We start from the raw sequence: 20323 nt of genomic DNA on the forward strand, positions 1-20323 counted from the left end.
GTGCCGATTACCTGCTGTAGATCACTTTTTTCCATGTTTCCATAGACTGCAATATACTTGATAGTTCAAAACTTATGTCAGTTACTGAAGAAAAGATGATTTTTCCCTTTCAATAAAGATTTACAAGTATGAATAAGAACAAATGGCAATTAGAGGGGAATACCTGAGTATTAATGTCACCACTGACTATTTAATCATAAAGCCCTGAGTTCTTAAGGAATTCTGCCAATGCCCACTGACTTTAAAAGGCATGTCTTGTAGTTGTTTGAAACCTTTCTTACAAAGTGTCTACATATATTTTTTTTATGTAGGTGGAAAAAAATTAAAAGGTATATCTGAAATACTCAACTTTTTTTCCAAGAACAACAGTAGCCAGGACTCGTACTTATGCTCCATTGAGGCATTACTGATCAGAATATGAACCAGCTCTGCACATCCCTGTCAATGATGCTTATACACTGGAGAAAAGCACTGATTTCATTAAAAATCTCCATGCTTCTCCTCCATCACATATTCTTGCAAGTTTTCACCAAGAAGTGGCAATTTCCTTTCACTTTGCAAACAAGATCGCATGATGGAGGGGCAGAGAAGCAACAGCTGCATATTTCAAACTGATTATTTTGGGATGGAAATTCCCACAGATGTGCTGTGTGGCTCAGCTACTCATGATGCTTGCCACCCACAGTGGACAAGCTGCGATATTTAAGATAGCAATTCCTGGGAATATTGATATGAAAGTACCTGTGGGAATGCTCTTAATACAAATTTCAAGGACACATAACAACTAGTTTTTTAAAATAAAAAATCAAGTGGTTTCCACTTCTTTTCACTCAGCACTTCCAGAAAGAGTAAAGTCATCTCCATTTTTTACAGCTAAATATAACCTGAGAGCATCCCGAGAACTTTAAATTCCTTGCTTAGAATCATAAGTGATTTATAGATTGTTATCTCTATCAACGAAAGTCATTGGTCATATTTCTACATTTCTAATTGCAAAATGTTTCTTTTTTTTAAATTTACTTTCCAGTGTATACAAAGATAAATACAGATCTGATCATCTATCATCATAGATTGCTATTCCCTTATTTAAAAACAATCCTGGCTTATATAACAAATATTCAATTTTTTCATGTAATGGGATAAAGACAAAGCAACAAGCATGAATAATTAATAATTTATGTACATCTGATAATGTCACATCAATGTAAAAATTTGAAATAACTGATGTTTTGTACTGTCAATACAGTAAGCTATCAGAAAATTCCAAATACGGCTAAAACTCCCATTTCCATCTGTCTTTGAGAGATTTAAGAATTCCAAAATATTGGTTGTAACTGAGAAACTTTGATTAAATTGATTAGGAGAACACAAATTTTGATTTCCAGAGGCACTAGATAAGATACGAAAAATATCCAACCACTCAAGGATGCTCAGTGAAAAAATACAGTAAATGGCAGAAATACATCTAGTGAACAGACACCTGCCATGGGAACAGTGAATGCAGGGGAAAGACATGAGAACATTTGCAGTGACCATCAGTGAATTGCCCTCTTGGAGAATGGAATTGCATCCTCTGAGAAAATGTTCATAATTTTCTCCAAAAGGCATAATTAACATTATAATCTGAGGGCAGTGAGTTATATATTTACACACTTCAAGAAGAGGTACAGAAAGTACCTCTTGTGTGATTTGCACTTGCAAAATAGGACCACTGTTCCATAGCAATTGAGCAGTATTTCTGCTCACACTGTGCAAGTAATTGTTGAACTCTCTTTTCCTGCTCTCCACATTTGCAGCTGTGTATGCTGCCTACTCTGGTCTGCATAACAGCTTCTCTGGACTCAGCCTATTCCCAAGTGCCTGGTTCCATGCTGTTCCAGTTGAGCTCACTAGTTTTCTTTTTTTGTTTGTATGTTTTCTGCTCACATGCCAAGTTTTTAATTTGAGAGAGTGCCTTTATAGTTTAAACCTATTTTGCCCCACCACTGAATTATTATTTAAAATTATTTTAAAGTATCAGTGCTGTACCTAATTGTTTATGTGGTGCTGCTCTTTATTTCAAACACTTCCACAGCTATGGCACAAAGAAAATATTTCAACAGCATAAAAGGTAGTTAGAAGCACATATATGTTCTTTTGCAGAGCTTTGTGTTCTACAGACAAGAGCCTTGTGAATGCAGCTCTGTCATTTACAACAAAGATGGTTTTTACATAAGTTTCACCTTTATGACTGTAATCACATATTGCATCACAACTACTCTTTTCTCACAAAAAAAGAGTAAATATTAAATGTTAAACAAAAGAAAAAGTCACTCCAGTAGACTGGTCTCTTTTTATATACTTAAATTAACCCATTGTTGCCTTTACAAGTGAACAAGAGACAACTGCACAAATTCTAGGCAGTGAATTGGTCCAGCTCTATGTCTTTGCCATGAACAGGCACCATTTTCAACCATTTTCAGTGGTGGGTTCTGTGATCATCATGGTGATGAAAAAACTGAGTACACTCAGCTAAAATCATGGAATCATATGGAATCAAGAAGATCAGGGAACACAAGGAGAAAGAGTTGATTCAGGCACTGCTCATTTTTAGTACTTCACAGCAGTGATTGCTTCTGCCCTGATCTGCAGTATGGGAATTTTTTATGAAATAAGGGTATTTCTCTGTTTCTGACTGGTTACCACTAAAGCTCTGCTGCTATTCAGAAGAACTTGGAAACATCTTTATAATCCAGGGCCTATTTTCTGAAATGAAGCATGGTGGCAGGAAAACTAACAGGCTGAGAATTCCCCAAGTGCTGGATCCCAGAGCCTCAAGTCTCTGCTGTCTGGATTTGGGCAGAATGATTGCTGCTTGGGAGGTATTGCCAGATGCACAACACTTGTGCTGGGATGCATGGAAATATTCTTTGTTAATTCATCCCAGTAAGTACTACTCCAAATTCAGCTTATAATTAATATTATAATTAATGTTAGCATATCAGTATCAGAAAAACTATTTTTTGGGGTTTTTTGTTTTTTGTTTTTTTTTCGTGGAGGCAGAACAGCTCAACTAGGAAAAGAAGCCAACAACAGAAGTTAAGAATAGATGAACAAAAAAAGTACAAGGAAAAAATCATCAAATTAGTATATGTTTCTCTAAAAATATTATCTGTGTTCTCCTAGTAACAGTACTAACAGTTGAGAGTCATACCTTTGTTTCACCCTGTGTGTGTAGAAGGCAGGCTGAGGCCACACGTGCTTGCTAGCACTTTTAAACTGCTTGTAATCCCATTTGACTAATTTGTGGAGGCTCGGGGGAACACAGAAAATATTTAGGAACATTGTACTAAATTAAAGGTTTTTCCCCCCTTTAAGATAGCTTTTAAACAAATAGAAATAATTTGGTTTGGAAAATGATATTTGCTTTTTTTGTTTGTTTCAGTTTTGATTTAAGGAAGGAAAGCATTTTTATTCAAGGTCTAAACAAAAAACATCCTCACTTTCAAAAGTCTGAGACAAAACGCATATAAGAAATTGTGGTTCTGCTTTCTGACATGGCAGTGCAAGGAATGTACAGGATGAAGGGCCTCCAGGAGTAAGTGACAATGGCTCTGGATAACAACACAAATGAGTCAGGCATGCATTTAAAGAGAGCAACACAAGCAATGATGCATCTGAACAAACAGATGCTCTGAATGACTTCTCACATTTGAAAAAGTGACAATACTACAACTTAAAGTATGACTTTCCTACACTGCATAATTATGTTGTCATGAGTACAAAACAAATGGCTGATTTTGATATGATTAGAAAACCTTAGAGTTAAAAAACATAAAGATGGATTTCAAGTACATCAAGTGTGCTTATTTTCTTCTACTCTTAATGCAACTACTTGCTTGCTCTCACCACACTAAGAATATTTTGCAGAAAGTTTCTTATATTTTTATTTTAATTTCAAACCCTCCACTGAAGCACACTTCTAGTGTGGCTAATCTATTTGACCTGAGAAGTCCAAGGGTAGATCCACAGATAAGTAACCATAGGTCATCAAGCTATTACAGCTTAATGATGACTTCCACTCATCAACTGAGGCACAATAATCATTTATATGCAAACTCCCAGCTGGCTGGAGTTATTAACCTAAATATGCTCAGTAAAAAACTGTGAAGGCTTAGGAATTAAAAATGTGTGCCCAGTGTGAGTAGATGTTAGCATTTTTTGTTTAAGGTGGTCTAAATAATCACTTATACATAATTCTAGAATAGCTAGACCTATTTCCCACTGCAAGATCTGCTCAGCAAGGAGAAGTTGATTATGGAACTCTGTTTCTTGAGCTTCCTATGAAGAAAACCCCAAGGACATTTAACAGTTTGGATTCTCACTGTTTTCAGTAACTAGAGTTCACAGAGGAACTACAGTTTTATCAACACTTAAGGAAGGCCTTGCTTGACCAACCTGATGCCCTCCTATGACAAAGTGACCTGCTTAATTGATGAGGGAAAGGCCATGAATGTAGTCTATCTAGATTTCAGTGAAGTGTTTGACATTATCTCCCAAAGCATCCTCTTAGAAATATTGGCTGCTGGCAGCTTGGATGGGTAGGCTCTTCAAAGATTAAAAACTGACTGGCTGGCCAGGCCCAGAGCTGTGGTGAGTTGAGCTAAATCCAGTTGGCAGCTGTCACTAGTAGTGTTCCCCAGAGCTCAGTATTGGGGCTGGTCCTGTTTAACATCTTTATTGAAATGCTGAACATTGGGCTTGAGTGCACCCTCAGTAAATTTGTAGATGATACCAAGATGGGTGGGAGGAAACATTGATCTGACTGAGGAAGGCAGAAAGGCTCTACAGAGAGACCTGGACAGATTCTATCGATGGACTGAGGACAACTGTAGGAGGTTCAATAAGGTGAAGAGTCCTGTGCTGGGAACACAACACCTTGCAGTGCTACAAGCTGTAGGAGGAGTGGCTTGAGAGCTGTTAGCAGAAAGGGACTTAGAGGTGCTGGTCAACAGCCAGATGAACATGAGCCAGATCCAAAAGGCCAATGGAATCCTGGCCTGCATCAGCAATAGCGTGGCCAGTAGGGCCAGGGTAGCAATTATCCCCCTGTACTCAGAATTGATGAGTACCTTGAGTATTGTGTCCAGTTTTGGGCCACTCACTTCACAGAGGACATTAAGGTACTGGCATGTCCAGAGAAGGGAACAAGACTCATGAAAGGACTAGAGAACACGTTCTGCGAGGGACATGTCCCTGCTGAGGGAGATGGGTTTGTTTAGTCTCCAGAAGAGGAGGCTCAGAGGGGACCTCATTGCTCTCTCCAGCTCCCTGAAAAGAGGTTGCAGTGACATGGGGGTTGGTCACTTCTGTTGTGCCTGCAGTGAGAAGACAAGAGGAAATGACCTTAAGCTGAGGGAGGTGACATTCAGATTAGATATTAGAAAAGAAATGTCACTGTAACGGTGGCCAGGTACTGGAATAGCTTGCCCAGGGAGATGATGGAGTCACCATCCCTGGAGGTGTTCATAAGAGGCATCTGGACCTGGAGCTGGGTGATGTGGTTTAGTGGTGGCAGTGGTAGTTTTGGGTGGGTGGTTGGGCTTGATGATCTGGGAATCTCTGCCTATATTGATGACTCTACGACTCTACCTTACCCTGGTTAAAAGCTCTGTATCCTTTTTGTGGGTGTTTAAAATACGTCATCTGCTTATTTTTTGTTAAATGGAAGTTGTTCTTTGATGGAAAATCCTACAGTCTGCAAATTGCAAGTAGCACATAGTGAATGCTGCTGGGTTATATTATCACGTACTAGAGTTCACTTTTAAAGTCTGGTATAGGATGCTTTAAAATGACATAGACAAGATGTCTGTCTACACAAGAAAATTTTGGAAAAGTTGAATTAGTCTGGAAAATTTCTTCCTATGTATTTTTTACTGTTTTCTGGTTTTTCTAAGTGATAAAAACCAGCCAGACACAAATTGGTAGTTATGTCCATGTGGTTTGCAAAACATTTTAATATAAAAAACATCCACATGGCTGATACCGAAATGTTCCCTGTTTCTTATGTTATATAAATGCTCCTAGTTTTTGCAATGTTTAATGAAGCACCCACTTCCTCAGTTGCAATTTTATTTCTAGTTCAGATAATAAAAGTAGAGCTGCACACAATTCTGGCAATTTTCAAATTCTGGTGTCAAACAATGGTGTACAGTAATCTGCCCATGTATGTACTCATGAGGTTATTTCATACAGTTTGGATTCTTAACTTTTTATTTTGGATGGCATGTTTGCCTGCTACAGTGACATAATTCTATGTGTGTTTTGAATGTCAGAATTAAAAAGGAATAAAGGAAAAAGAACAATAAGATTGAACATGCAACTAAAAATTCCAAATATATCTTTCTTTTAATTTTTTGTCAAAAGCAAAAAATAAAAAAAAGAAAATTGAGAGAAAAAGTAGCATCAATGAAGCAAATTGTTAGACAACAACTACAGAGATTTTTTTCAGTCAATTGAATTTTTTCAGACCAAGAGATGAGAATGTACCTGTAAAAGAAAAAAGCTTGATTGATTTTTTTTGAAAGAGCTGGGACAAATGAACATGACATGTAATCTTTCAGAAAAATGACCTTGATGAAATGGAAGTGGTATGATAAATCTAAGGGTACTGTTTATTGCAGATTAAAATGCACCAATAAAAATGAAGAAACTGATTAGCAAACATTAGTCAAAAATGGGACTCGCTCTTAGACGCAGTTTACCACAAAGGTATTTTCAGCTTATTGAAAAAGTGGTGCAGCTTTGGATGGTAGAGAATAGACTGTTATTGCAAATAATTGAAAAAAAAACAACATCTATACCTTACCTACTTGCCTGTATTGTTGCAAAACAAAAATATCAGTCATCTCAAATATTTTTTTTTTAAGGCAGAGGAGATAAGCAATTCTGAGTGAAAGGAACCACTTGGTGACTGGCCATGCCATTTAAATAATAATAAAAAAATCAACAAACAGAAAACCTAAGTATCTTTAAGACAGATTAAGTAAAATCATGAGAGCATGCCATATAAATGAATTTACTACTGATGAAAGGCATATAGTGTTGAAGGTTGTATAATAATTAGGATGGCAAAGACCTACTACACTGCAGTGTTTGCTATGACATACCAGAAAAGACTGAACTATATATTTTTCCAAGAAAATCAGTAAAAAAAAGTCATTATTAAAGCAGAGAAACTTTGTTTACATCTTTTTCAGATGAGCATTCAGAAACTCTCTTTTTAGGGATAATTTCCTGATTGCAATTGCAGATATTTCTCTACAGGATATAAAACACTGAGTGAGAAACTTATTATGAAATTAAAAGGAAATGAAAAAAAATCAAGGGAATAGAAATGGTTAATGTGGCAACAAAAGGCATTAGAAGCACTTGGCTTTATAGAATTAGAATTATAATAGAAATAGAATTATAATGAAACAAAATAATATTGAGAGTATTTTGAGATATTAGTAAAATTCTAAAGTGCAAAATAACACAATGAGCAAATAAACTAAGAGAGATTATTTGCAGGACTGGGAAGAAATGAACTCTATGTAAGTGACCAGGAACCCAGAATCTGATGCTGTCATAAGAGCATTTTTTCCTACTGTGTGGAGTGAATTAACTGAAATTCCAGGGTGCCTTGGTCCAAGGGAAGATAAAAAGCAAATTAAATATGTTTGGTTATGAATATGATTACTTTTCATCTTGCTATGAATATCCCAGCGATGGGGAGAAATAAATCTCTAATAACACTACAAATGCTGATACAAATCATTGACTGGAATGAAGAACTGAAGCACGGAAATGTCTATGACATTCAGCTCTGCCGTCATTTGCATGTTACTGTTGCCTACTTCTCTCTGGCTGCACACATTTCCTTTCCCATGAACTTTTGATATCTGTGAAAGCATCAATATATCTCAAGCACCATGATGTGTGCTAGAAACTGCTGGGGCTTTTGTAGAAGCTACAAACATAGTGAGAGTACAAGACATGCAAATCATAGCTCTTTTCCAAGCGTTAGTGTGAAAAATTTAAGAAGCAGTTTTTTCCAGTGTTATCCAGGAACAAAACACACTGGCTCAGTAAAGGACTTCTACTTTAAAACGCAGGGAAAGTTTTATCCCTAAAACCAATTTATACTCATATTCACTCCACAAGGGAATACTTGTCTATCTTCTGTGCAAAAAGAAAACAGTGATCTGATTATGTACTCTGCTTATGGATGTTGTAGAGTAGTAATTTAGCTCTGTTCTGAATGTTAATTGAACAAAGTGCTTAAAGACACAGTAGAATGTCACTAATATTTTTTTTAATGAGCTGCTTTGTGTTCCAAGAGTCAGTGTATCCCTTGAGACATAGGACTCATCTATGAATTAATACAATTTCTACTGTCTTATTTAGAAATATTTTCTACTAAGCCCCACATAGTAACTGTGAGCTGGAAAAAGAGGCTAAGACCTTTTCTTCCCTCTCCTCTGCCAATTCAATGGGATGACAAACTTCTAATTTAAATTTCACTCACTTCAGGATTGTTTTATTTTATTCTTATAATCCTGCAACGTTGCTCATGATTGATACTTTTTAATGTATTGGTACAAAAATCTGATATTAAACCTATCTATAGAAAATTGAGCTGTCAAAAATCTGTGTGGTAATATAGCTTGTTGATGGAGAAAGATGCCTTCTCAGAACATTATTCAATCCACTGTTTTTAGGCATCTATTACAGGAATGAATAAAGCACTCCTTGGATTTCCCAATTTCTACCCACTGGTTAGGGTTGAGACCAGATGATTAACACAGACCGGACACGTATTTTCTACAATAATTAATGAATAAGCATTAAGTATGACAGTTCTATCATAGTTGGCAATTTAGAGACTTGTAAAAAACAGTCAGCCTAGAAATATAACAGAAAAAATGCTCCAAGAATAATTGGTAGTGAGAAAAGAAAAATTAAGTTCTTACTTTTAAGTTCCTTTCCCTGCTTCGTTGTCTTGCAAACCTAGAGATCTATGCACCTCAGATGCTTCTGCCACTCACAACTCCTGATTTGTAGACTTGCACAATAGATCATGCCTTTGCATTGATAAAAAAGTCTGTGGTCCATTTAAACTTGAGGTCGGAATAAGCGCAACTTGTACAGGGCATGCTGTTCAACATTATGACAGCTTTCAAAAGACTACAGCTTTCAGCCCAAATAGTTCTGATTTTGATTCCCTGCTGAAAAGTCAGCAGTTTTTTCAGTAGAAATGGAACCTTTAAGTGAACATGTATGCAGCTGTGCATCGAGGGAATATTAGAAAAGAAAAGCATTTTTGTTCTTCTGTTTATTATTTAAAATTGTGTATCTTTGTTTCAGGCAAAGTCCTGTATAATTTGCTGGGACTTAAAACAGCAGCGGATTTTGGCTTACACCCATAGAATTTGATAACTTCAAATTTCATAAAAATAGTTTACTTAAGAATTTTTGTGGTTCAACCATACTAGAATACATATTTGATTTCATCTTGCATGCTACACAAGTCTGTTTTGCACTTAATAAATTTACTACAAGGTCTTTAGTTCACATAAGATAATTGCTTCTCTACATGCTTCAGCACAAAAGTACCTAAACATTTTTGAGGCATAGGTTAAAAAACCCCCACGATTATATTATACATTTTACATTTTTTTTGCAGTCTTTAACTCTTCAGCATCCATAACTCAATGAATAGCAAATCAAAGTAAGAGAACTACACCGAAAAATGTATTTCCCGATGAAGTTCCAAAAATGAATCAAATGAGTTCCAAAACGTATTTTTAGCTTGCATACCCAAGTGAAGAAGCTTTTTAAGATTTCACCATCTGTCTGTCTGTCCGTTCATCCTCTGTTTTCAGTTTTGCTTTGTGCTTTGTGCCATTTCTCGTGCACAGGAAAGAGGGATAGAAATCACCATTTTGCCTCTCATGAGAGTGTGGAGAAATAGTGCTTCCTTCCTAACATTCACCCTCTCTGCTCTGGAAATGCTTACTGGAGTACACAGGCAAACTACATCAAAACAAAACCAACCACAGAAGTAAACAAAAAGCAGAAAAATTGTATTGCCATTATACACACCTCACTTGGAGCACTGTGACAGAGGAGATACTCAGGTGGGCAGGAAAGTGTTATAGGATACTGACAATATTTTGATAGGAGCATTTATGGAGATGTACTTAAAAAGAAATTCAGACAGTTTTAAATTCTGCTTAGGCCACTAAAAAGATCAGACTACACATTAAAGGTTTTATGGAAAAGGCATGCCTTGTCTGAAATTACTTATGGATTAATGTAGTTCAGATATAATACAGGATTTTAGATTAATGGTTGCAAAATTTGTCAGAACTTAATCTTCCTACCCCAGAAAATTATTTTTTTAAGCTTCAGGCCTACTGGCTCAAGGTTGAGAATAATTTTGAAATAGTTTTTCTAAGATCCTAACCTTAGAAGAAGTTAGTCAGATTTCTACAACTTGAGCTTTGGATCAGCACAGCCTCAACCTCCCAGGCTTTATTATTACAGGTGGAAAAAAAAAACAACAAAAAAAAACCCCAAAAATATTATAGGTCAGATTAAGTCATTGAAATGCTCTGGTAACATCTAAATTTATAAATAAAATTGCTGGGGCTTGTTTTTTATCCCTGAGGCCATCTGGCACAGCCTGGCCACATTCCCTCTATTAAATGCTTTGGTGTTTTCAACAAGGTAGCACAACCAAGTCATGCACTGAGAACAGAGTTGAGGTCACTTAACTTGATTGTGAATAGGATTTTTTCAGCCCATTTTAATCATGTTAGAGCAAAAAATGCCAGAAATTATACTAACAAATCATCAGTATGATACAAGTCCTGTGCCTAAATCCAGGTTGTACCACTCCTTAATTTATAAGTCATGGATGAGCTTTGTTCTAATTTAAATCAACAGTACTACCCATTTGCTCAAAATCATGTTTGTAGATGGGGTTATTTTTAGCCTTTTAATCAAATCCTGAGTTTAAATAAAGGCATAAAGATAATTTGGACACACAGAAACTGTCCTCTTTTTACTCATTTCTAATCACAAGCAGCTATCTTGATTGTGTGATGGGGCCCAATTTTATAAATATGTATTTGTATGCTTCCTTTCCCAGTCTGCTGTTCATGGTGCTGCTTTAGCAAATGCTTGTCTTTTCCTACTCCACATTCAATTCTGGTGCACCTTTGTCTCCCTAGAAAAAATAAAGGAAAACTATACACAAATACATAATGAGGTAGTAAGACTAAAGCTTAATATATCACAAGTATGTAGCAAAGAATATTAAAATTCATTTTAAAATCTCATTAGAAATTAAATATTTGGCATTTGGAATGCCTAAAGCAAGTGTCCTCTGCCTCAGCCTGGTAATCCCGAGGGGTGACTGTGGAAGGTATCTACCAGAAGATCTATTTGTGAGTCTTTCTATTTTCCTATTTTGAGGTATTTAGTGAGCCGAAATGTGGTGCAAATACTCAAAAACTTTGACAACGAAAAATATAGGCATGATGTAAGATCCACATTCTGAATGCAATGACAAACTAAGATGCTTTACTGACAATTAAAAATTTGACAAAGAAACATAAGGAACTGAACAAACTGGGAGTGAAACATTTTTAAATATGAGGTATATGACTAAGAAATGAAAAGTGCTATGGAAGTCCTACACAGCTTATATAACAGCTGAGTAACTAGCAAGCCATTACGTTTTCCCAGGCTCTGGCAAATTCCTCAAAATTGGCTTTATTTACTGCCTTGAGACTGTTGCAGAATGTGAAAGGAAAAAGAAAGTGAGCTAACAGGGATCCTCATTAAAGTAAATAAATAAAGTTCCTCATTAAAAAATATGTCTGGAGAAGTATTTCTAAAACACAATGCTGGATTGCAGAGGGTGAGTTTATAAGAATTTTTTCTCTAGTATTCCTTGAGATTGATTTGGACAAACAGAAGAAAACTACTGTCTTGCAAAAACAGAAACTCATAAAAAGACTAAATGAATTTAGAAATTCCATTACACAAATAACAAAATTACATAAAATCAGCATAAGCAACTTTCTATAAGAGATTTGAAAATGATAATGAAAAAGTGCAACATCCAGCTGCTTTGGGAAAAAAAAAATCAATAATGCTCTTTTTGAATTGCAGAACTTTTCCACAGAAATGAAAGATTGCTTAAGAAATTAGGTGCAATTTATTTTAAGGTTTTATTACAATATTTGGAGAGATATGTCAGTTTATAATCACGTGATTCTTAAAACATTAAGTCTAGATGTCTGACTGTAGTACCTGTTCCGTGCTAGCTGGTACAGTTTTCTACTGTAACTACCATGTTAGTACCAAACTTTGTCTATGAGAAAATATTAGGAAAAGAAAAACTCAATTAATTCCACAATTCCTCATCCTACAGAAACTGTGATGTTTCTAATTAGTTATGCTAATAAACTGAACCTTGGTTGTAAGAAAGATATGCTAATGTTAATAATTTGTGAATGTTAAAATCTCAGTAAATATAATGAGCTGAAAATAAAAAATAAAGTTGAGAATTAAATGAAACATTTTCAATAAATGCAAGTTTGAAAAAGAAAAGTTTTTAGATTATTTTCTTGAAATAAAATTATTACAAAATTTAGATTATGTATGCCAAAAATACAATAATGGCTGTAAAGATTTATCTTAAAATAATAAAAATATGTTTCACATTTGATAAATATTGTTTTACCAGGAATTAGCAGTCCTACTATGCCTCATTGAAAGCAACACTGGAACCCTAAACAACACTGGAATTACAAGCAGAGTCTGCAGTGTCCAAATTAATTTCTCTATAGATAACACTTAGAAACAAGTAATCCTACTGGCAGGATTAAATCACCTGCATTAGCCACTTTATTTGTGCCCAAGCTTTGGGTGGACAGAGAAGCATCTCTTTGAAGTAAGTGCCCCACTGCAGTCTGCTGAGACATCTTAAGACCTGAAGGAGAGAATTTAGCTGACTAAACTAAGCACTGAGTTTATGTAAAACACTCCTCACTTGAGATCTTTTAAGGGCACCGACCTTTTTGTTACGATACAGTAACTTTAGGCTATACCTTTAGCAGGACACCTTACAAGCTTCCTAAAATTTAGGGAAGACTTTGATGAAATCACTCCTTTTCCTTGGCATCTACTGAAGATAGTCTGCTTGTTTGATTTTGATTGTTTTATTTTCTTGATGCTGCCTCAAAAGTACAAGTGAGAAAAACTGAAGCTTCTAACACAAAAACCTGCAACATTTGGTATGACTTACAGGGAATATGCCCTAAGACTAAAGTGGCTTATTTTTTAATATTTTTTTTCAATAGCAGAAATAATTATCTGTCCATTTAAGATTATGATTTCAGAAGGAAGATTAGGCATATGTCAAAAGTAAAATGATATTGTTTCCTCGGCAAGGAAAAAAATGCACTTTACTTGAATATAAGTTAAGGTTAAAGCTATAGCAAAAACAGGCAGATGTCCCAGAAAAATATTAATGTTTTGTTACATTCACCATATGTTGGAAACATGTTCCTCCAAATGAAAGCTGTTTGCAAGCATACAGATCATTACAGATCAAAGGATAGGCATCAAACCAATCTATGAACGAATAAGTGAATGGGTCATGGAAGCTTTATTAAAAGATAAGAAAACCCTGTGGCAAGTTTCTTAAGACTAAGTGTCTATAGTCAGGCTTCTTAACTGAGTCTAAAACTCTTCATAGTTGATTTACCATGATACTTAAATACACACTTAACATTACCATGCACATTCACTGGGGCTACTGAGTATTCTTAGAGCCAAGTGTGTGTTTAACTATGTTCCTAGATCTGAAATAGAGTGTTTAGTGTTTTGCAAGAGCTAAAATCTCAGCCCTTGAAAGAGCCCAACCATGGAACTACAATTTTTCAAATGTATAGAAGGAAGATGAAAGTTCAATTCCTACAGAAGCAGTTGTCTTTAATAATTCATTCTTTTCTACAGTGAAGACTTTAGTAATTGTCTGTATGTCCAACACTTTTCAAAACAGACTTAGAGGCCAAATTTTGGACATACACTTTTCAAATTTTACTTCACATTACTGTCTAATAATGGGGAGAATGTATCATCACAAGTGCAGAAATTAAAATGACTCTACAGATATTACTGAATGAATATTCACTTAGAATTTTAGATTAATACTGAAGATAACAAACTGTTTGACTTATTAGTTTTTAACCTAGATTCAAAATAATTATCATGTTGTGATAATTCTTAGCATTACAGATAACACAACCTTCTTATAAAATCACAAAGTTGCAATATTGTGAATGAAATAACTACTTTTGTTAAGAAAATAATTTATTTTCCATAGTCACGACATATAATCTAGTATCAGTTACTATACATGTATCTTCTTGCAATACTCTGACTGTCTATGAACACTGGATCCACAGATGCCACTTTTGCTGCTATAAAGGAGTGAATACAGTGTAAAACTGCCGTCAGATCCTGAAATTCAAGTTCCTGAAAGAAGTAAGAGAAAAAAAAAAGAGAAAATGTGAATTTAATTCAGGATTATAAACACTTTACATGAATACAGAACAGAGTAGTAAGAAAACAATAATGGCCTTAACATGAAAATTGAATCTTTATAGGAAACTGTGAAGTCAAAATTGTTAAGAATAAAAACTCTATATCCATATCTTGTTCACTGGCAGTGGCGTGTCAGTTTTTATTGGGCTACTTTATTGTTTACTTTGTACTCAGCTTGTACAATGAAATCAGCCAACTTGAAAGAACATTTAAATATTGCAATCAAGCTTGGAAAAGATTGTGGAGATCACTGAGTTCAGTTATTAACCCAGCACTGCCACGTCTACCAGTAAACCATGCCACCTAAGTGCCACGTCTACATTTGACATACCTCCTGGGATGGTGACTCAGCCACTTGCCTACATAGCCTGTTCCAATGCTTGACAACCCTAAACTTCCCCTGGCACAAGCTGAGGACATTTCCTTTTATCCTATCACTTATAACTTGTTTCAGGCAGTTCTAGAGTAGTAAGACCTCCCCTGAGACTCCTTTTCTTCAGGTTAAACGCCCCCAACTCCTTCAGCCACTCTTTAAATGTCATGCCTGTCTGACACTTCACCAGCTCCGTTGCCTTTCTTGAAGTGAAGGGCCCAGAACTGGACACAGGACTCGAGGTGTGACCTCACCAGTGCTAAGTACAGACAGAAAATCCCTGCCCTGGTCCTGCTGGCCACACTATTGCTGATGCAGTCCAGGATTCCATTGACCTTTTGGCCATCTGGGCACACACTGACTCATGTTCAGCTGCTGTCAACCAGCACCCCCAGGTCCTTTTCCAATGGGCAGCTTTCCAGCCATTCTGCTCCCAGCCTGTAGTACTGCCTGGAATTGTTGCGACCCTAGGGCAGGACTCAGCACTCGGCCTCGTTGAACATTATTAAGGTATCTGACAAGTTAAGGCTGTTTGAGGATGCTGTGATATCAAGGAGGTTAGGGTGAGGAGATCACGTCTTTTGTCAGCCTCTGAAGCAGAGATGAGAAATCAGAGGCAGGGTGAGAGATAAGGTGAAGTCACATCACACCCTAATGATAGAAACAAACATGGCTAGGTGTGAAATTCAATGCCCTGATTCACGAAGAAAGGCAGAATTATTGCTAAGCAGTTCTCAGATTTGCTTGACGTTTTACAACATATTTCATCTTCTGTGCACAAGTTAACTTTCTTTTTCCTATGAACCCATAGAATAATAAAGTGATAGTCGGACATAATGACATGTAAATATAATATATAAAATAAATATAATGTAAAAAACATGTTCAGTTTAAGTGATACCATTATGTCTAAAGTCTGCAGTTGGTAAATATATTGTGGGGACATTTGAGACAGTTTCTGGTTTGAACAGAAGACTATTTTCAACAATCTGTTGGCTAACTTGTTTGTTGAGGTACACTCCATATGCTTGCTTTTAAGCAAAAAGCAAAGCACTATACTTCTGCTTTTCCTGTAACAGGATTTTATAGTATGTTCTAAACAAAATTGGCCCGAACAGAATATTTGGAATTCAAGAGTACTATCCTAGAAAAGCTCACCATCACACCATTTTGCTATCCAAGGCCAGGTAGGGCACAAGTGGTCCTACTACTAATGAATTGTTCACTAGTATTTGTGGGGCATGATTTTGTGACCCTGTTTGGGGCACAACTGGGAAATTTTTGGGAGTGAAGGGACCTGCAGGCACAGCCCCTTCAAGAAGAGGCCAGGGCTGCCCTGTGCCAGATACAACAGGTTCTAACCAGGTCCAACTAATGCACCACTGGGCATGGCTGAGCCCCACAGGGAGGCACAGCTGCATCAGGGTAAACATAGATAAGAGAGGGCAGAAAATTCCCCAGAATGGTAACAAGGCCAGTGAAGTAGGAGGTCCTCCATAGCACAGCAGGTAACACCCCTGAAGGGACTGACACTGATGGAGAAACCATAGTGGAGCAGAGGAAAGTGTGAGTGTGTTTAAGCCCATATCATCTTTGTCATAAATTCTGGGGACAAAAAGCTCCTGGTTTTTCCATTTTAAATGAAATTGAACTGACATTTGAGAAGCAAAAATGGAAGGAGATTTCTTAAAATACATTTTATTGACAGCAGATGTTGACTTTAAATACTAATATAAATTAATATAAATACTTCCGGGGGAAAAAAAAAAACAACCTACAATGCCACTATTTAAATCTCTTTATTTGAGTTTTATAAAACTAGAATTATATACACAGTCATGATTATTAATGAACTATGAAATATGGGATAATATACACCTCAATACATAATTTTTGGCTCAATCACGTTTTACATCTACTGAAATTCCATCTTCAAAACCAGGAAATTAAAAAATATGACCATTCCCATTAATCTTAGATTTGCTCCAGGAAAACTGAAATCACCCAACAATTTCACATTAGGTTCTGACATTCAGCACACTGACCAGACAGCCAAACAAATGGAGAGAAGGGAGCCCTTCACAGAGTTCCCATTACTCCAACTTTAAGCACTTCCAATCTTTAAATGTTTATGGAGATAAGCAAACAGAGGTAATCTAACACAGACTGTAGACAGGATTTGAGACTGCTCTAATAACATTACTTGAAGGGCTTTGGGTTTAGAAAATGGCAAAGACAGGAATATCTCACCACTGTGAGTCAGTCTTTCCCAATGTCCCAACTGCAGAGTCCTTTCTGTTTCCATCACAGTTCAGAGCAAGAATCAAACTGTAGATATTCCTCTGTATCTGAGAGAAGTAATCTAATTCGTTGTGAATAACCTTTTGAATTCTAATATGCTCTTGTTTCTGTAAAATATGTTCTGCATAGAGGTGGAAGACTAGCAGTAACACTAAAGCTATGTTTTATGTGACAGCAACACTATTTTCTGCAGTTAATACTGCAAGTCCCCCATTTTTGGATTATTTTCAAGAGTGGTGCCAATTTTGAAATTCATTACAAAGCTGAAAACCAAAATGTGTCGCATATAAGCACTCCTCATGCAGTTTACCTGCTTGTCCACACCTCTTGTGTCTCACATCTTCATTACTTTATGCTAGGTTAGTGCAGGGATGATCAATCCTCTGCGATCATAAAACAGGAGCAGAGCTCTGGAGGTGTTGTTTTGCCAGCCTCAGTTAGATGTGGCCACCTATGGTGGTATCAGAAAAGTGGGGCTCCTCTGAGATCTTGAGCACCAGAAGCTCCCAGGAATGCATTTTATCACAGTAGTATTTGATCCAGAATGCCACTAATGGGGTAAGGCTGTGGAGCTTTGTGTCTGAAGGAGGTTTGATGCCTGTGCTGGCTGCCTTTGCAATCCTGCAGCCAGCTAGTCAGGTGTAGATAATAAGAAATAGTCAGATAGATAATGAGATCTGTAGATAATCTGTATATCTGTATATAGTGAGGATATCTGTAGATAATGAGGAATAGTTTAAAGATAAACTGGGATAGGGATTTGCTTGCATACAGATTACAAAAGGGAAAGGGGAAGAGGACTGGAAGTTAGTTTGAAAATATGGATTTAGTAAAAGATAAGGATGGCTTTCTGACTTGGGAAAATGTAGATGTTGCATAGTCTGAAGACTGGGACACAATATTTGCTACCTTGAATACAGTTTTATAGGTGGAAATGTAGCCTCTGTAGCTTTGGAATGTAACGAATTCTTCCTAGAAAATAACACCAATGGTACTTCTTTCAATCAAATGTGTTACTCTGATAGTTTATTTTTTTTTTTAAGTAACATTTTTCTGTACCCAGGCAGACAGATGAGTAACTGATGATTTTATTTGTGGTATACCATCTAACAGCACTCTTATGTTTGCTTTCCTTATCTGAGTTTGCTGCTTTCTTCTTTAATTGAGATTGTCAGGTTTTAAGGAGAATCTGGGCATTTCTAATATTTCAATAATGAAAGCTCTTTCAGTTTACTGTATGTACCGTAATAAGTAGATTAAGTACAACAAAGGCACTAGAAGGAAGATACTGAGAGAAGAACACAAAAGATTGGATTAAAGCAGTGGGAGGACAAGACTGAAAAACTTCCTGCTGGTACTGAAAATACAAAAAATTAGCACACTGCATTGACCTCCTTCACTGTATGTACACAGCCAAGGAAGAAAAATATATGTTCTTATTTCATCCACCCACTAGAAGAGTTGGATTTATTACATATAAGGAGCTTGACAGGCCTGTTGCATTATTACCATGCATGCAATTCTATTGAGAACTTCTGAGAGCTGTTGAATCACTATTTGAACATGACATGAGCCTGTATCACATAAAAGGTAAATAATGGAGATGCTGACAGATTGTTTATGGTGCCCTGTGCATTTCATGACTTTAAGGACACTGGTAACCCTCAGTGTATGTTATTTGTTATTTGTTGACCAGGGGAGAACTATCAGACTGATTTATTTTCAGTTGTGGGGTTTTCATTTTTTTTTTTTTTAATTATTATTTTCTTTGTGGCTTTTTTTTTCCTCAGGTTAAAAGCCCAAACAAAGATATCCAGGTTTATTGAAGTGAAAATGGAAACCAGAATTCTAAATTTGGTTCTATATCTCAGCAAGTAAGCAGGGCTTAGTTGCCATATAATGGATGAAAAGAATATGCAGGGCTCTTAAGTTATCTTCTTGTAATAGGCAAGACATTTTTGAGACCAGCAACATCTAGTTGAAACTTTGGTGTGGCTCACAATACTTTATTGACCATAATGATTTATCTTTCTTCAACAAATATTTGAGACTAAGTAAGATGAAAAGAAAAAGGAAATGCCCAATTAAAATATGCTTGAGAAAAAAGTCTTACCATCAAGATATACAGCTACAGTAGGGCAAAGGGAAAAAAAGCATCAAAATAAACCTGAAAGTATGAATCTTTTTTTTTTCTTTCTTTTTTTTTAGAGCAATCTTGAAAATTTGAGTGAAGAATATCTATTTTTACTAAGATTACTTGTAATTTCTCTATATTAAAGGCAGGGTAGGTTCAGGGAAGTACTAAAGTGGGAAAATATAAGAAGTTGTAGGAAATATGAAGAATCTGAAGGAGAAATGACTGAAAGGAGTATTTTTCTTATTATCTCCTTTCAACGGAAAACTTTTAAAATGGAGAAATGAATTGTTCACCTAAAACTAAAATGCACAGGAATAATACTTGACTTAAAATTTAGAAACCAAAACAGAAGAAGAAACATCACATCAAGCTGATAAACAAGACACAAATATAGAATTCCCAAATGTGATTTTTTTCTTTACCCCCAAGAATTAATAATAATATAAAATTAGAACATAGTCTGGAAAATTCTTTTTCAACCTTGACTCTGTTTTCTGCCAAGGGAATGTAAGTCCTCTGCATCAATCTTACTTTAGTACACAGTATCTCATTTAACCAGAAAAAATTAAATTCCTATTTGATAACATTTTTTGTTTCTCACTATTGGTTGCATTTTATCCCTTTCAATGCAATAAGCAGAGGCAAATACCGGATTGCACCATGGGTATCAGTGCTGGGCATTTTCCAGCCAGCCTGTAACCCTCAAGTCTAAGAAATCATTCTTTTTAGGTGGTGGGCATGCAGTTGATTATATATGCCAGTTATCTGAAGTGGAGAGGCTGCACAGCTGTGTCCCAGTCCCATTTCGTGTGAAACCCTAGTGCGTACATTGCACTTTGCAGGGGCAGTTGTAAAAGGTATTATCA

The 20323-nt window shown here is 36.1% G+C and overlaps 1 protein-coding gene across 1 annotated transcript in view; it reads right to left on the minus strand.

Annotated features, from left to right (window-relative positions):
* Positions 1-14445: 14445 nt before the first annotated feature.
* SNTG2 (syntrophin gamma 2) overlaps positions 14446-20323 on the minus strand; it is a 208223-nt gene continuing 202345 nt past the window's right edge. Inside the window, exon 18 of the mRNA XM_062489722.1 lies at positions 14446-14577. Coding sequence (XP_062345706.1) covers positions 14446-14577 — 132 coding nt within the window. The remainder of the gene's footprint in view (positions 14578-20323) is intronic.

This window comes from Cinclus cinclus, chromosome 3 (assembly GCF_963662255.1).
Source record: "Cinclus cinclus chromosome 3, bCinCin1.1, whole genome shotgun sequence".
NCBI classification, from domain to species: domain Eukaryota; kingdom Metazoa; phylum Chordata; class Aves; order Passeriformes; family Cinclidae; genus Cinclus; species Cinclus cinclus.